Below are 15,257 nucleotides of genomic sequence, written 5' to 3' on the forward strand. Positions count from 1 at the left end.
GAGACCCGCGAGCACAATCAGGGCACCTTTTGCAGGTGCCAAAACCTCCAAGGGTGCCAAAGCGGTCCCTGGCACGCCCCATGGGGAGCAGGACGGACAGGGCCACCAGCCGTTTCTCCAGAGACAGCAATGAGGAGGGCGAGCCGTAGAGGCAGTGGGACGGGGCGAAACTCTTAAGGAGGAAGTCCCCTTCAAGAGCAGCACTTTGGTGTTCCCCTCCCTACGAGGGTGTCGCTGTACTCCAGCCAAGGCTGTGGCGTAGACGTAGCAGCAGCGGGCACAGCGAGCAGAGGAAGGCTGGTGCGGAGCGGCGCCAGTTTCTGCGAAGAGCCGCGTCCCGGCGCGGAAACCCCCGCGGGGCGGGGCTGGGGCGCGGCCGCCAGGGGGCGCGCTTGGGGCGGCTTTAAAAGGGGCGCGGGGCGGCGCGCGGGCGGCAGTGCGGCGCGCGGAGCTGGGAGCGCTCCTTCGCCACCCTCGCAGAGAGCCTCCGCGCCCCGCCCCCGCCGCAGACATGGCCAGCGGGGGTCTGCAGCTCCTGGGGTTCGTGCTGGCCTTCCTGGGCTGGATCGGCATCATCATCAGCACGGCCATGCCCCAGTGGAAGATGGCATCTTACGCGGGGGACAACATCGTCACGGCCCAGGCGCTCTACGAGGGGCTGTGGATGTCGTGTGCCATGCAGAGCACGGGGCAGATCCAGTGCAAGGTGTACGACTCGTTGCTGAAACTGGAGAGTAAGTCGGGGCTGCTAGGGGGTGCGGTGTTGGGGTGCTTGTCCTGTTGGACTTGAAGGTGGCTGTGCCGAAGAGGTCGTCACACTCCACCTCAGTCCCTTTGTGGTCGGGGCTGAGGGTGCTGGCCGCGTTGGGGTCATTACCACTGCGCCGATGTCGGTGATGCCTGGATTCGGGCTGAAGTGCTGAGAAAGTGAGGCAGTCCTGGCAGTCCGTGTGTCCCCTGCACGCTTAGTGCCCGTGCGGAGTCGGGGTCACCCTCTGTCCCGTTGGGGCTCCTCGGGTGGCGTTCCCTGCCACCTGGTGACTGCCTCCTCCGTGACTGTCCGCGGAGCGTCCGGGGCGCATCCCACGGTGACACTGCGTCCCGGGGCGGGGTGGCTCGGCGGAGCCAGTACCGCGGGGGGGCTGGAGCCGTCCTCTAGCCCGTTCTCGGCACGCTGGCTGCCCGCCTCTCCTGAAAAACAGCCCGAGGAGGAAGGGTCAGATGCTCAGGTGTGTTGTGCGAGAAAGAGCGCTTGGTTGTGGAAGTTCCCTGTCTGCCTTGGCTGGGTACGGCTCAGCAGGGAGCAGAGTTTATCAGCGGTGCTGAGATGGACGTTTAGGCACAGACTCTTTTTGCGTTTGATTGGTTTCGTCTGACCAGTTTGGTCTTATGTTGTCTGGGAAAATCTCTGGCGCTCTCGTGGGGCTGTTAGGCAAAGGGCTGGCAGGTGTGCTGGACTCTAGCCCAGGTAGCACTGCCTGAGCTTTAGGCAGACCAATGCATCAAGGTGATTTTAAAGTCTCTTATCTTGTCCTGGGTGGGCAAAACCATCTCACCTATGCAGAATCTGGCTTCCTGGGGTGTCACCTGGGGCAGCCAAGCCGAGCTGGAGCCCCGTTGAGGACTGTTTTTAGGAGGGTTAAAAAAATAAATTCGTCCTTTCTCAATATCCCTCCTGTCATCCCGATTTCAGTAGTGTCTTGGAAGAGCTTTATCCCTCCCTAATTAATAAAATAATAATTGCCACCTTGGTCACCTTCTCTTTCCCAAAGGAATGGGCAGACGGCTTCACATAAACCAAGGAACCATTGGGAGTATCCCCGGCTTAGGTTGCCGCCAACCCTTCCTATGTGTGACGCAGTGAACTTGGACACCCTGAGCCTCATCTTCACTGCTAGCCCACGTCAGTCACTGCTGCTCCCTGGCTCCGGCCACTCGTGGGCCCAGCAGCTGACAGAGGCGTTAATTGCTCTCCTGGGAAGTGCGTAGCACCCACAGGCTGCAGGGCTGTGGGTAAGGAGGGCTGGGCTAAGCACACAGTCTAGGGTGGCTTGAGTAGTAATTATGTATAAGCTCAGCTTCAAGCTTCTTATCTTGGACTGGGAGTGGGGGGTGAAGATGCCAAAAGTGCTGAGGAATCTCCAGCCACCCCCTGGGTGGGTTGCGAAAGGTAAATTTGCCTCTAGGGCTGTGTGGCTGCAACCCATTGTGCTGTAAATGAGACCTGCCTGCAGAATGTGCTGCGGAGCCTGGCTTGAACTGGCTCCTGAAAACCTGCCCCAGGACCTCCAGACCTGGCCCATTCATGTCTGAGCACTGAAAACCTGCTGTCCCCCTCGCCTTTGTCCTGCAAACAATAAGGGCTTTTCTCTTCCAGGACTACGGGGAGGTGTGAGGTGCCTGGAGCCGAGGCTGAGCTCTTAGTGGTCTTTTCTGTCGCTTACAGAGCCCCCAGCCCAAGAAATGCGGAAAGCGCAGGGAAACTTTTCGTCGTTGGGAAAAAAGGACTGTTTGAAAGCAGACCATGCTTACGGACGTACAACTTCTTTCCTGTTTCCTTGCCCGCTCTCCCTTTAGGGTCTTGATAGCTTAGTAGGCAGGGACTAGCAGTGCTGTTTCGGATGGAGGTGTGAAAGAAACCCATTTGTACTCCATCCAACAGCCGCACTCTGGGACAGGTGCAGCTGTGCAGTAAGAGCTCTGTTACAGGGTTTGCTTCTGGCATGCTGAAGGTGGTACAGCTACGAGGGCAGGAAAACTAATGCTTGGCCGTGGTTTTGTGCCAGAGCTTCACGTGTCCCGATTGCTCTGAGCCACATATCAAAGCCTCATGCGTAAGTTACTTTGTCCCTGTAGAAAGGACTGAGCCTGCCGTACCTGCAGTAATTCACGGCTGTGGGAACGCTGGAAAGCTTTGCCAGCTAGCTGGTAGCAGTTACTGTTCTTCTCGATGTGTCAGTGTTTGGCTGCTTGGACTGATGCTGCAAGTTGGAGATAGGATTGGCGCAAGCTGATAAGCACCATTAGCCAACTGAGGGGTGTCCAGCTTCCCGTGTGGCAGCGCTGCTGGAGTGCACCCATGCTGGCATTTCTCCCGCAGCTGCGTTCAGCTGAGGGCTTATGTCAGTGCTCCTATTCAGGCAATAGAAAGGCTGCGTTTTGCTGGCTTACGTGAAAAGCAGTGCGTGGCCACATGCAGACACACAGGCAACAAAAGCCACCCTTGCAACAAGGCTTTATTGCACAGCCTCAGCATTGTTCTTGTAGCCCTCCAGCATCGTCCATGGAGCTTAGCTGAGATTTGTGCACCTCTGGGGTCTCGAGGGGTGGTCTTAGACAGGAGGGAGAAGGGCTCATGGGACCTGTCTCTGGAAGCTTTCAACCCCATTTAACTACGCTCTCCTGTTGAAAGCAGAAGTTTTTCAAGGTTCTGTCTAGACTGTTCTAGCTGAAGATATGAAGATACTCATTGCTCTGTTTGATTTTGCTGGGAGAGGTTTTGTGCTTGAGACAAGCTGAAACTCATCTACTACTCCATCACCTAACCTAGTACATCCACAATGAGCTTTTGTGCCCTAGCCCAGAAAATAAACAAGGGTTTGGATGCCCTCTGGCTCAAACAGCATCACTGAAATGTGAAATCTTTCCTCTTCCATCTTTACCACTCTGGCTGAACCTGTTCCAGGAGCTGGGGAAATGAATGGGTGGGGGGAAGGAAGAGTTCATGCTCAGGTTATTGATTGGGGGGGGGGGAGGGGGGGGCGGGAGCTGGGAGAGTGGCCCAGGGAGGGACAAATGTGTCCAAATAGTTTGTTACCTCTCCATCTTTAGATCTGGAGTAAGCAGGTAGAACCTGCTGGTATCTGTGCTTTCATGTGGGTTAAGAGTTAATTTGCTCCTGTGTTTCTCAATCCCTGTTCCTTCCTCATGAAAAATCACGATCAAGTGATAAAACAGTCTCATTTGTGCCGTGTTTTGGGAAGGTAGAGGGTTACTTGGAATGCCACCTAGGCTGTTCTTGTGCAGTGTCCTGTTGTGTCTGCAAGAGGGGATGGAACTCTGTTGCAATATGCTGACTTCGTTGCTGTACAGGCAGCTTCTAAGCAGCTTTAGTAGCTAGCGCTACTCTGTCGCTAAACATCATCTTAGTAAGAATTTCCAGGCTGCCCAGGTCTCTTCTGATCAGGAATCTGTAAATTGTGGTACTGTGGTCCCGTTTGTGTCAGGAAGCTTTCTCTGCTGTTTGACTGCAGGAGACATTTGAACCTTTTGTTGTGGGGTAGGTTAAGTGCCCCACCGTACCTACTGAAGTTGCTCCTTTAGTGCTGGGTGTGCAGTGAGGACTTCCCAGTCTTTCCATTTTGGCTAGAAACGTGAACCTCTCCGAGTCTGTGTCCTGCCCGGATTTCTTCGTGCAGCCTTCTAGACTTGTAGGGAAATGTTTTGGAGGAGGGCAAACTGGAATACCTGGCTGGTAATGGGTGTGCAAGTTCTTTGCAGAGGTTGAAAGCTTCCAAGCCATTGAAAGGTTTTTGTGTCCAATCAAAATGACTGCAAGTGTGAGAAAAGTTTGCTGGCTACCTCCTGAAGCTGTTCTTACTGGCTGACATCTTCATTCTGTTACCTGCTGCTCAGAACTTCCACAGGCTGGCAGGGCAGAACAGCAGGATGTCAGATCACACTCGTTCCAGGAGACTCGGCTTTCGTGAAGTACAAGTGGTGGGAAGGCTTTGAAGGCAGGTGACTTCTCTTGGGAGGTAGATGGTGTAACATGCCCACTAAACTATAGGGATGCTTGTAACTCCTGGGGAGCTTCCCTCTCAGAGATTAGAGGTAGCTGCAGAGCAGTTGTTTCACCTGTATTCTGCCATCGTTTGGCTGCATGGAAGCACACGGGAAGGGAAGGAAAAGTCCATAGTTTAAATGCAAACAAGGCAGTCGATGGGCATCATCCCTATCAGAAAGTAATCTGCACACAGAGCCATTACGGCAATTTCGCATTGCAAATGGGCGTTACAAAAATCCCATGGCACTTTCCCAACGGCTTTTCTATAACATAGTTCACATAACAGAATAAATGAAGTGCAATTACAGGAAAAAAAAACACCAACAACTTATACATGCTAAAGTATTTATATATGAAAAGCAGTTGCCAGCAATTACTCCTGTCAGATGTGAGAAAGAAAAAAGTCTTATGTAGCCCTCAGATAAATTGCACCATGTAGTTGGTGTCCAAACTCGATAAAAAGAACTCTTTGCATGGTTTAAAAAGAGAGTTTTATTAAAGTGGAACAGGCATGAGCTGCTGCTGTGTCGTTTTTGTGGGCTTGTACAGTGTTTTGTGGCTTGCAGGACTCGCATCTGTTATGAACAAATTATTAAAGCAGTAGTTTTAAGCCTCTGTTCTTCAGTATCTTTTGCTTTGTTGCTGTAGGCTTGTCAGGTGGGTTTCCACATTGCTTACCAGCAGTCAAAAGGCTTGCTCATAGTGGTTTATATTGACAAAATGCTGTTGCCACCTGACCAGCTGTTTTTTGGGTGCCAGGCCAGCTTTATACAGGATTCTCCCTCACACACACACCCCTCAAGGGCTCCTGAGGTTGCAGGTCTGTCTGAAAGCCATGGTATGGGAGGCTACAAGCATTGTACTGCCTTTTCTGTTTGGGGAAGCAGTTAAAGCAGCCAGGAGTGTGGGGGGAAGCCCTGTTCCTCTCTGATGTGATCGAAGTTGTAAAGTGAAATTGCTGTGGAGTACTTCTCCTTCTTGCTAGCCGGTCCTGTTTAGCAGGTTAAGACAATATCCTCCTTATATAATTTGGGATTTTTTAAAAGCACTTGGAAAGACCTCTGTGCACAACACAACTATTATTAAACTAGCTTTCCCAGCTGCTGGATGTGCAGCTTCCATTGACAACGTGGTTGTTAATGTGTACATAATAACTAATAGTTTGTGTGATGATTAACTACAGCTGCTGTACTGCACACATTGCAAAAGCGGTAGGGAGACAAAAGCTCTGTCTTCTCGACATCAGCTATGAGCAAGGGGCAGCTGGGCTGGGTGGAGGGGAGGATAGTTGGGTGATACAGTCATGTTACATAAAAACTTCGTGGGATAAAGGAAAAGACTTCTGTAAATGCTCCAGCCTGGTTTTCTGCCCTACTGCAAGGCTTCTGTCCTCTTAAGCTGTAGAGCCATGCAGAACGGAGGGGTGAAGACACCAGGAAAATGTCCCTCCAGGGTCTGCTGCTGAAAGTTGGTGGCCTTGGGAATGTGCTCACAGTGCTTACCTTTTTCTAAAGCTACGTTTGCAAAGCTGTCATGGTGTGTAACCAGTTAAAACACCTCGAGATGTTAGCAGGTTTCATAGCTAGGTCTTCTGAGGCAATAGAAACACTGGGAAACATCATCCTAGTGTTCCTTAATACCAAATTTGAAGGCAAGAGGCCTCTTCCCACCCTTATAACTAATTTTTTAGCTGCTTAGGATAATGTTTCCTATTTTCAGCTTCAAAAAAACCACCTCCTTTCCTACAGAGTAATTTCTGCACGAAGGCCATCTTACTGTAGACTTGATGATGATACCTCTGAAGAAAATGTCCTTTCCCATGCAGTGATGAAGTAGTGTTCCACCATCGGCCTCTCCAGAGTTGCTGCTGTAATGCACAACTTAGCTTTAAGTGTATGGCAGCTGAATTGGTTGCCTGGGCTGGTAACCTGTCAGCTAAGGTATTTCTGAAAACTGGCATCATTTCTACAAGCTAGAGATTTAGAGTGATCTCTGGCACTGGAGATAAAGCTTTTCAAAGTGGAGTTGGGTAGGGCTATAGGGATTTGTGTTGAAGTGATAAATGGCTTTGTAAATGGTTTCGGCAATCAATGCAACAGATGGGTTCTGATTAACAGCTGGATGGTGGGGATGTTTGCCACCTTCCCCTCTGAAGGGAGTGAGAGATGACATCCAGCCAAGCTGATTGTGGAAGTTTTCCCAAGGAAGTCAAGACTCTTAAAGTGTCCTTTCTGTTGCCCTGAATATTGCTTTTTGGTTTGTTTGCAATAATCTAGTTACAGAACAGTAAATCTGTGTGTAGGGGCAAATCCATATCTGCTTTAAAGCAGAACTAGCAGCAGGCCTGGCAGCCAGCTGTTGTTGGTGTGGGTTACAAGAATTCTCCTGCACAGGCAGTGCTGTGTGACAGGCACAGTGCAGCAGAGCTGCAGAGGATGTGTGTGGCTGCGCTATGCTCCTGGTCAGTATTGCACTTAGAGTCTTAGAATCGGGCAGAGTTGGAAGGGCCACAAGGATCATTTAGTTCCAATCCCCCTGCCATGGGCAGGGACACCCTACCCTAGAGCAGGCTGGACAGAGCCTCATCCAGCCTGGCCTTAAACACCTCCAGGGATGGAGCCTCAACCACACCTCCCTGGGCAACCCATTCCAAGCTCTCACCAGTCTCATAGTGAAGAACTTCTTTTCACGTCCAGCCTGAACCTACCCATCTCCAACTTTGCTCCATTCCCCCTAGTCCTGTCACTCTGATAGCCTAAAAAATCCCTCCCCAGCTTTTTTGTAGGCCCCCTCCAGATACTGAGAAGGTACAATAAGGTCACCTCGGAGCCTCTTCTGCAGACTGAAGAGTCCCAAGTCTTTCAGTCTGCCCTCGCAGCATGCGTGCTTCAAGCTGAGCCAGGTGTAGCACAGGCTCCGATGGGCTCGCCAGACCAGTGCTGAGAGAGTTTGCAAGTGCACTGTTGTAAGCTTAAATCTTGCAGCTGTAGTTGTCCAAGTTTGAAGTATTTTACAGAGCTCTGGCAGAAGGCAGCCAGTGTGCTTTGAAGGGTGAACTTCAGACCTGGGAATGGATTCTGGTGATGCTTTGCTAGACCTGTAAACGTGTCCCTGCCAGATAGCCTTCTGCTGGGGGACATATTTGCCTTGGTTACAGCATGCTCCTGGGAGTTTCTTCCTTTGATTAACCAGCCTTGTTTGTTCCAGGTCTTAACAGGGCTGCATGTTAAAATCCATGTCGTTCAAACAAACCTGATTTGCCTGGCAATAAAGCTCAGGCTTTTATTTCTCTACCATTCAGGTGCTTAGTCGCATGAGCGTTTCCCAGCAATGACTTAATTTATATCATTATTTTCTTTCTTTTGATGTCAAGAAAATCTGAACCCATTATCTCCTGGCCATAGGGTTAGTGTGTCTGTACCTTTAGACGAGTCAATATAAAGCCAAGTCTTGGATAAAGTACATTGACCCCAGCAAATATTGGAGGCACCAACCCCATGCGACTTTTAAAGCATGAAAGGCTCATCAAACGTTTTAATCTTTGTGTTTAATAAGCTAAATATTTTAGGTGGGGGGAGCAAAACCCTACTATTTTTCATATGGCTGGGTGAGTGCTGAGTCTGTTGCAATTGTGTTTTTGCATCCCTTGGGACTCAAACCGAGGATTTAGCACAAAAATACCTAAATCACTCCCTGAGGTATTTGCAGAAGAGACAGGTTTTTAGAAGGGTTGAGCAATAAAGGAGCTTTGCTGCCTGTCTGCTGTGGGGCTATTCATATGTATGATACTATTCATATTCTTAAATGCTTTGTCACAGTAGGGCCTAAATCTGAATACTTCTTTTGATAAGCAGATATGTCCTCCCAATTGGGATTCAAATGATGGAGGAACAAAAGATGTCTGAGGGCAATTGCCAGGTCATTTCCTGCAAGAAGCTGCATGCCCTGGTTTGCCATGCATTTTAGAAGAGCCTGAGAGCTCTGATGCCAGTTGCATGACAGTCTCTGGGAGCTTAAAGCTAAAAAAGAATGTCTTGCTTGGTTGTATCCTGTGTGATAAGGAGCAGAGTGTTTTGACACATGGTTACTGAGCACAGTAATTTGAATTTCTATTTGCTGTTGGAGTTTTCTTTTTGGTAACTCAACTTCTAATGTCTTCTAGGCAGCCTGCAGGCAACTCGAGCTTTGATGGTGGCTGCAATACTCCTGGGCCTTGTGGCTGTATTTGTTTCTGTGACTGGCATGAAATGCATGAAGTGCATGGAAGATGACCAGGTGAAGAAGATGCGTATGGCAGTCTTTGGTGGGGTGATCTTCATCGTTGCAGGTTGGTACCATACTGATCTTTAGTGTCACTTGACATTTCCTAAGCAGCATTTATCTTAGCTGAGGTGTGAGAAGACAGGCAAAGTTGGGGTCATTGCTCCAAGAGCGTGTTGGGCTTTGGCACAGCATCTGCTGACTGTTTGAGGCATCAAATGTGTCTCTGGTGCTAGCATTATACATTACTTGGACACTGTATGCCTTTCATTAGGAGAGCTGAGTTTGACCTGCTTCAGTGAAAGGCTATTAGCAGTCTTGCTTTTGCTGTGTAGCTGTGGGGGACTTCAAATCCTCTCTTAATTTCTCTCCCAATCAGCCCTAAGTAGTAGGGCAGAACTTTTCCAGTGTAGCAGCAGCAGCTCAGCATCCCTTCAGATGCTTTTATGCTACATGGTTTTTTTTGCAGTGATTTTGGTTGATTGTTTCTCTTAGCAACTTATGACATTGTGTTCCTTTTATGTGCAGGTTTGGCAGCACTGGTGGCCACATCATGGTATGGCAACAGAGTGGCTCGGGCCTTTTATGACCCTTTCACCCCTGTCAACACCAGGTACTGACTCATTTGATCTAACACTGTAGTATTGCATGACAAATGCTCACAGGGCTTAGTTTTGAGTAGCAGTGGCTCAAAACAAAGAAGGGAATTTCCTGAACTAGCTGAGCTGGCTTCAAACTGTGCAGAAAGAGTATTAGGACCAGATCTCATCATCCATATTGATTCCAAGTCTTGGCTTTGTTTTGGGTCTCTGGCAGTGATGCTGCCTTAACTGCTGCAGCTTCTGCTTTCTCCCTCCACTACATGCTAAGGCCTAAGTAATGCAAACTTAGCCCTGGTGTAGCTGTGCAGGGTGAGCTGACAGACTGGTCGAGCCCAGGGTGCAAATCCAGAGCCATTACTTGTAGTATTTATTTGCTTCCTTCTTTCTTCTGCAGATTTGAGTTTGGATCAGCTCTCTTCATAGGCTGGGCAGCTGCCTCTCTTGCCATCCTTGGGGGAGCCTTCCTCTGTTGCTCCTGTCCACGGAGAGAAACTTCATATCCACCCACTCGAGGCTATCCGAAAAACGCTCCCTCCACAGGGAAGGATTATGTATAATGAAACAAAGAGGAGGAGCCACCAGCACTGGTAGTGAAAGCATTTTGAAGAGGACACTACAATGCCACTGTCTTGAGCAGAGTTCAGACTCTAGGTTCTGCCTTCCTCTTCTCCTCCTCCCAAAATGTGTATATTTTTGTAATCCTCTTTGCTACTGGACATAACTTCTCTTTTCTCTCCCAGCCCATGGAGGAAGGCTAGCCTAGGTTTATAGGTGTTGCCACTGAAAAGATGAAGCCTCCAAGCTTGGGTTAAGTTTAGTATTTGGGAGTAAAAGGGAAAAATGATACTGTGGTTTTTTTTTAGATGGATGTTGGTGCTTTTTTAGTTGTTTTTTTTAAAGGAAAAAGAAAAGGTAACAAATTCAGTCCCATATCCCACCCATTAAGTTAGAGCCCAGTGTGGTGTGTGTAGAAGTTAAAGGAACATAATTATATCTATAAAGTGATGAAACCAATAGCTTAAGGGGAAACATAATTTTAAGGAGAAGACTTCATATGTAGGAATGCTTGAAGAGATCTAAAATGCTCTTGTACTGTTTTATTGGTGTCATCTTCAGCACCCTCCTTTCTGTGCAGGTTGGCATGACAAAAGGGTTAACAGTTAAATTGCTGTGATTTAAGTTGAAGCCCATAACTGTCCATGCACTGCTGCTGGCCAACAGAAGATGCTGTGTTAAGGTGGCTTGGCTTAACCGTGTGTCATTGCTCTTTGACAAGATCTTGTGTGTTGATTGTGTCTGACCAAAGGGCTACAGGGTTCTGTTTACAGAGGTTAGCAGACTCCCAAAGCAGCCACGGGTTTCCTTGGTGTCAGGGAAGAACTGAAGAAAAATTAGTGCCTTCTGTTTTCACTGGTCTCTGGTGGGGCTGTTGGTGCTGTTCTTAGACACAGAGTGCTGCAAGTGATTGTTTCTTCATGTTTCCACCCTAGTACATAACTGAGCTTGAAGCTTTATCCCATTGTGTGTGTTACAGGCCACCTTTTAATAAACACTGTCCTCCTACCTTGAGTCTTTCGTGTTTGGGCTTAGTTACTGATTTGGGTTTGCCGTATGCAGCTTAGGTGTCCAACCCAAACTGAATGCACTGCCACTCCCTGATGGTTTCCCCAAGGATGCCTCACATGCTGCCATTTCATCCTGTCTTTTTCTTGCAAATGCTTTCAGTGGTATGAAAGCAAATTCCAAGGAAACTACCCCAAAGATTATGGCATTTTCTTTTCATCCAAGCTCACCAAAGAGGAAGAAAACAGCATTGTAAAGATAGAGCCATCCTTGCATAAGTCATCTTAAAAAGGCAGCTCATAAAGCTTCCCACCCTTTCCTCTGAAGCACCCAGTCTCACTTGGGTGTTTGACTAATACTGGCTGAGGTTGGATGGACTGAAGTCTTGTAATTCCTCAAAGGATTGTACCAGTTCTCCAAAGCTCAACCTGGCTTTTTCTACAGGAGGTTGCTTCTGACAAGGATTTGCAATCGTGTATGTATTCAGAGGTGTCAGATTGCTTGATTTCCTTCTGCAGACAGGGAGAGCTTCTGGGGCTGAGCTGTATATAACCATAGCATGGTGGTTTGTATAAGCCTTGTACCTCTGACCTGACTCTGCAACATTAATCAAAGTTACAAAAAAAAACCCAACCTCCAACCAGAACATTTGCTTCAGGCTTGATTTGATGCTGACCTGTACTTGGAGCTGGATCATGTGGCTTCCACTTTTCCATGGGGAATTGCCTATGCACAGCAGCTGCCTCATGAGAGCTCTTAGGGGGTGGCAGTTCAGGTGACGTTAAAGAGCTGCTGGAGTCTGTGCTTTTGTTGTTAGCATTAACTCTCAGTCAGGAAGCAGAAGCTTCTCTTGGGAATTGTATAAAATGTTTAAACAATTTCAATAAATGGACTTTTTTTTAAGGAAACTCAAACTGCATTATTTATTTTTGGGGGGGTTGAGCAGAACTTGGACAGTGTGGATGGGAGAGACGAGGGAGGGGCTTGGGTTTTTAGGAGCCTGCCTACCGGTATGGAGTTGTTTATCTGTGTATCTATAGCAGACATAGGTGGGGACAGATCTTCTGTAGTGAGTCAGGCAGTTGTGGCCTCTGGCAGAAACTCACCCACTAATCTGCTGTGACTGCAGCCCAGAAACCAGAAGGTCTGCTCCTCAGCAAGAAAGGCTGCACCCTGGGTGGAGCAGGAAGGGGTAGGGGGAAGGCAGATGATTCCCTTGCAGGGGAGTGGGAGCTGTAGGAATGTGGAAGGGATGGGGTGTGGAGCCAAGATGCTCCCAGGAGAGATGCTCTGTTTAGCAGTGCTTCCTTCTCTAGCTTTACCTGGGGTAGGGGATGTGCAGGCTCTGGCTATCTGCAGGAGATACTCTGCCTCCAGAGCATGAAGAGCCCTGCTGATCTGTATAGTTTCTAACTCTTAAGTGCAACTCTTTGGTATTCCTGTGTTAACAGAATCTTGAAGAGATGGGTCCCCTAAGGGCCCATCTCTTTACAGTGCTCACTGTAAAGCACTTTTGGGGAGTTATTGTGCTTTTCCCAGCTGTGACAACAAAAGTCAACTACATTTTTGCATGCTGGGTAGAGAGTAGTTCCAATTGGGGTTAATCTGTTGTAACTTGTGTTAATGCTTCTCAGGGTAGCAAGGCTTTACCCACTTTGCTTCTGCCTGGCCTAGAAACGTTTTTTTTCCCATTTCCAGGGCTCTTATGTTCATCCCTTTCATATTTTCAAGTACACCTGATGAGAAGCAAACTTTATTTAAAACATTTTCCTTAGCTCAGTCAAGGAGCTGCCTCCTATTCCCTCTCTCCACAGGCTGTTTGCTTTTGTAATTACAAACAAAAGGAATAGAGCTAATTAGGCCTTGTGAAGCTGGCAGAGCAAAACAGCCAGGCATGTGGCTGGCTCAGTGAGCTTGCAGTGCCTGGAGCAGACTGGTTGCCTGGCATAGTTTGGGGTCTATGGTCATTCTTATTCCAACCTGTCAATTATTTAAGGATTTCCATTGAGATTATATTTTTTTTCTCATGTTTTCATGCTCACTCCCTCCCCAAGGACTTTTGCAAGTTCTACTCTGGGCAGAAGTAAGGTCTTGGGGAGAAGAACAGGGAAGAAAAACAACCCTGCCTTTAAAATAGTAGAACTTCTCAGCTGCTAGCAATAATAGGCTGCTGCAGGAGGCTCAACTCTGAGAAGAGCACAGAGGAAAAACAGCCAGAGGCTAGCTTGTTTGTTTGCTGTTCTTCTGGTTTGACAAAACTCACAGCCAAACTTTCATTTGGGTAGGTGTTGTGGATTACCAGCAAGCTGGCTAGAAAGCCAAAGATGAATCTGGGCATAAACAATCTCTTGCAGCTTGCAATCCTAGTTGCAGTCCTGTGGTGACATAGAATCATACAATCAGCCAGGTTGGAAGAGACCTCCAAGATCATCCAGTCCAACCTATCCCCCAGCCCTTGCTACCCAGGGGTGGGTACAGGAACTTGAAAGGATGATGACACTGTTCCACTAGGCTTGGGAATGAGGCTTCCAGCCCTTTCCCTCCTGCCTTTCATGCACAACCATGGATGTGTGTGGTTTTGTTTTTTAATACATACCTTTGGCCATCTCTGCTGTAGGTTTCACAGGAATGGAATAGCATGGCTTGAAAGGAGGGGGAGAGTGTTTGGCTGGATTTTAGTCTGTGTGCAACTGACATTCCTGCTGCTAAAGCCATCTTGCAATAAAATGATGGCATTTGTCTGGACAACAATGGAAGCTTTGACAACTTCTTGGCATCTTCCATGCCATATTTATTATTCATATGGTGCCAGAGCTGTGTATACTGTGCAGGGAGCTTCACTGTCACTAGGAATTGCATGCTCATTTATATTGCTTAGATATATCAAAGAAGAGAGCTCAAGATGTTTTTGGACTAGCATCAGCCTGTTGTATTTCTTGGCTCCTCCAACTTGATAATTTTAAGAAACCATCTGTGCTAATAATGTCTTTATCAGATTCAGCTTCTGATTTATATGAGCTTCTCATAATAAACCAGCCTTTGTTTTCTGTACAGCTCTGAGCACATACATAGTGTATTAAAGCACTGAAAACTTTGACAACAGAGGCCTTAAGGGAAAAAAACAATGTTGGTGAGAAATGCTTGTGAAATATTCATGTAAGTTCAGCTTCTCTTTAATGCAAGGCAGAAATAATGGTGTTATTGGAGGGAGGGGAAGCCAGTGCAGCATTTCTGTTTTAAGAGGTAAACTCCAGAAATCCCAGCAGCTTCAAGATGTTCAAATATAGCTGATAGCTCTTTCAGCCTGGTACATATCTGAATTGGTCTCAAGCCTTTATTTTTCCTGGTTGTGGAGACATCTGGAATAACCTGGGGCAGCCAGGGACTCGATGGTGGTGTGAAATTGTCTTGCTGTTTTCACAAAGGACTCCTAAAAGATGGCAACAGTAGCAGCATTTCTTCCGAGGTCTTACACCTGTGTCTACTTGAAGAGTTATCCCACGGAGTCAGCTCTTTGTCCAGTGGCAGAACTGCTCCCAAACCTTGTCGTGTAAGACCTCCCACATGGCCAAGCAATCCTGTCAGTAAGTAGCACACCCTGCATATACCATCAGTATTTCTGCCTCACAACCTTCTTTACTCACCAACTGGCAGAGGAGATGGCTGGTGACATACAGAGCAGAGATAGGATTGCTTATCATAGACCTAGGCTAGGTGCATTTATTTTGCAGAGGGTGCTGCAGTTTACCCCACAAACCACAGAGCTGGAACAACCACGTGTTCTCAGCTGAGCCTTTCTATCCATCTGGGCAACTGACCTGGGCTTTCCAAACTGGTCCTTTCATGGCAACATGAACAGCGTGGCAAGGATTTCCCCATTATCCCCATTTATTAGACTTCATTCCTCCAGTTCCACTGTCTGGTCACCATTTCCTTTCTTCTAGAAGCCCATCCTGGGGCAAGGAGTTTGCTTTTACATGGCACACTGCTTTGTTGACCCCTGTCTCTGGTCCCTGCAGAAGTCCTGCATGCTATGGCATCTGCAT

The 15,257-nt window shown here is 48.0% G+C and overlaps 1 protein-coding gene across 1 annotated transcript; it reads left to right on the top strand.

Annotated features, from left to right (window-relative positions):
• The first annotated feature begins 422 nt into the window (after positions 1 to 422).
• Positions 423 to 12,119, top strand: CLDN1 (claudin 1). The gene is made up of 4 exons (XM_064165137.1): positions 423 to 734; positions 8,949 to 9,113; positions 9,575 to 9,659; positions 10,043 to 12,119. The coding sequence occupies exons 1-4, from the start codon at positions 512 to 514 to the stop codon at positions 10,203 to 10,205; spliced, it is 636 nt and encodes a 211-aa protein (XP_064021207.1). The 5' UTR covers positions 423 to 511; the 3' UTR covers positions 10,206 to 12,119.
• Positions 12,120 to 15,257: the final 3,138 nt, after the last annotated feature.

This window comes from Pogoniulus pusillus, chromosome 26, assembly GCF_015220805.1.
Source record: "Pogoniulus pusillus isolate bPogPus1 chromosome 26, bPogPus1.pri, whole genome shotgun sequence".
NCBI classification, from domain to species: domain Eukaryota; kingdom Metazoa; phylum Chordata; class Aves; order Piciformes; family Lybiidae; genus Pogoniulus; species Pogoniulus pusillus.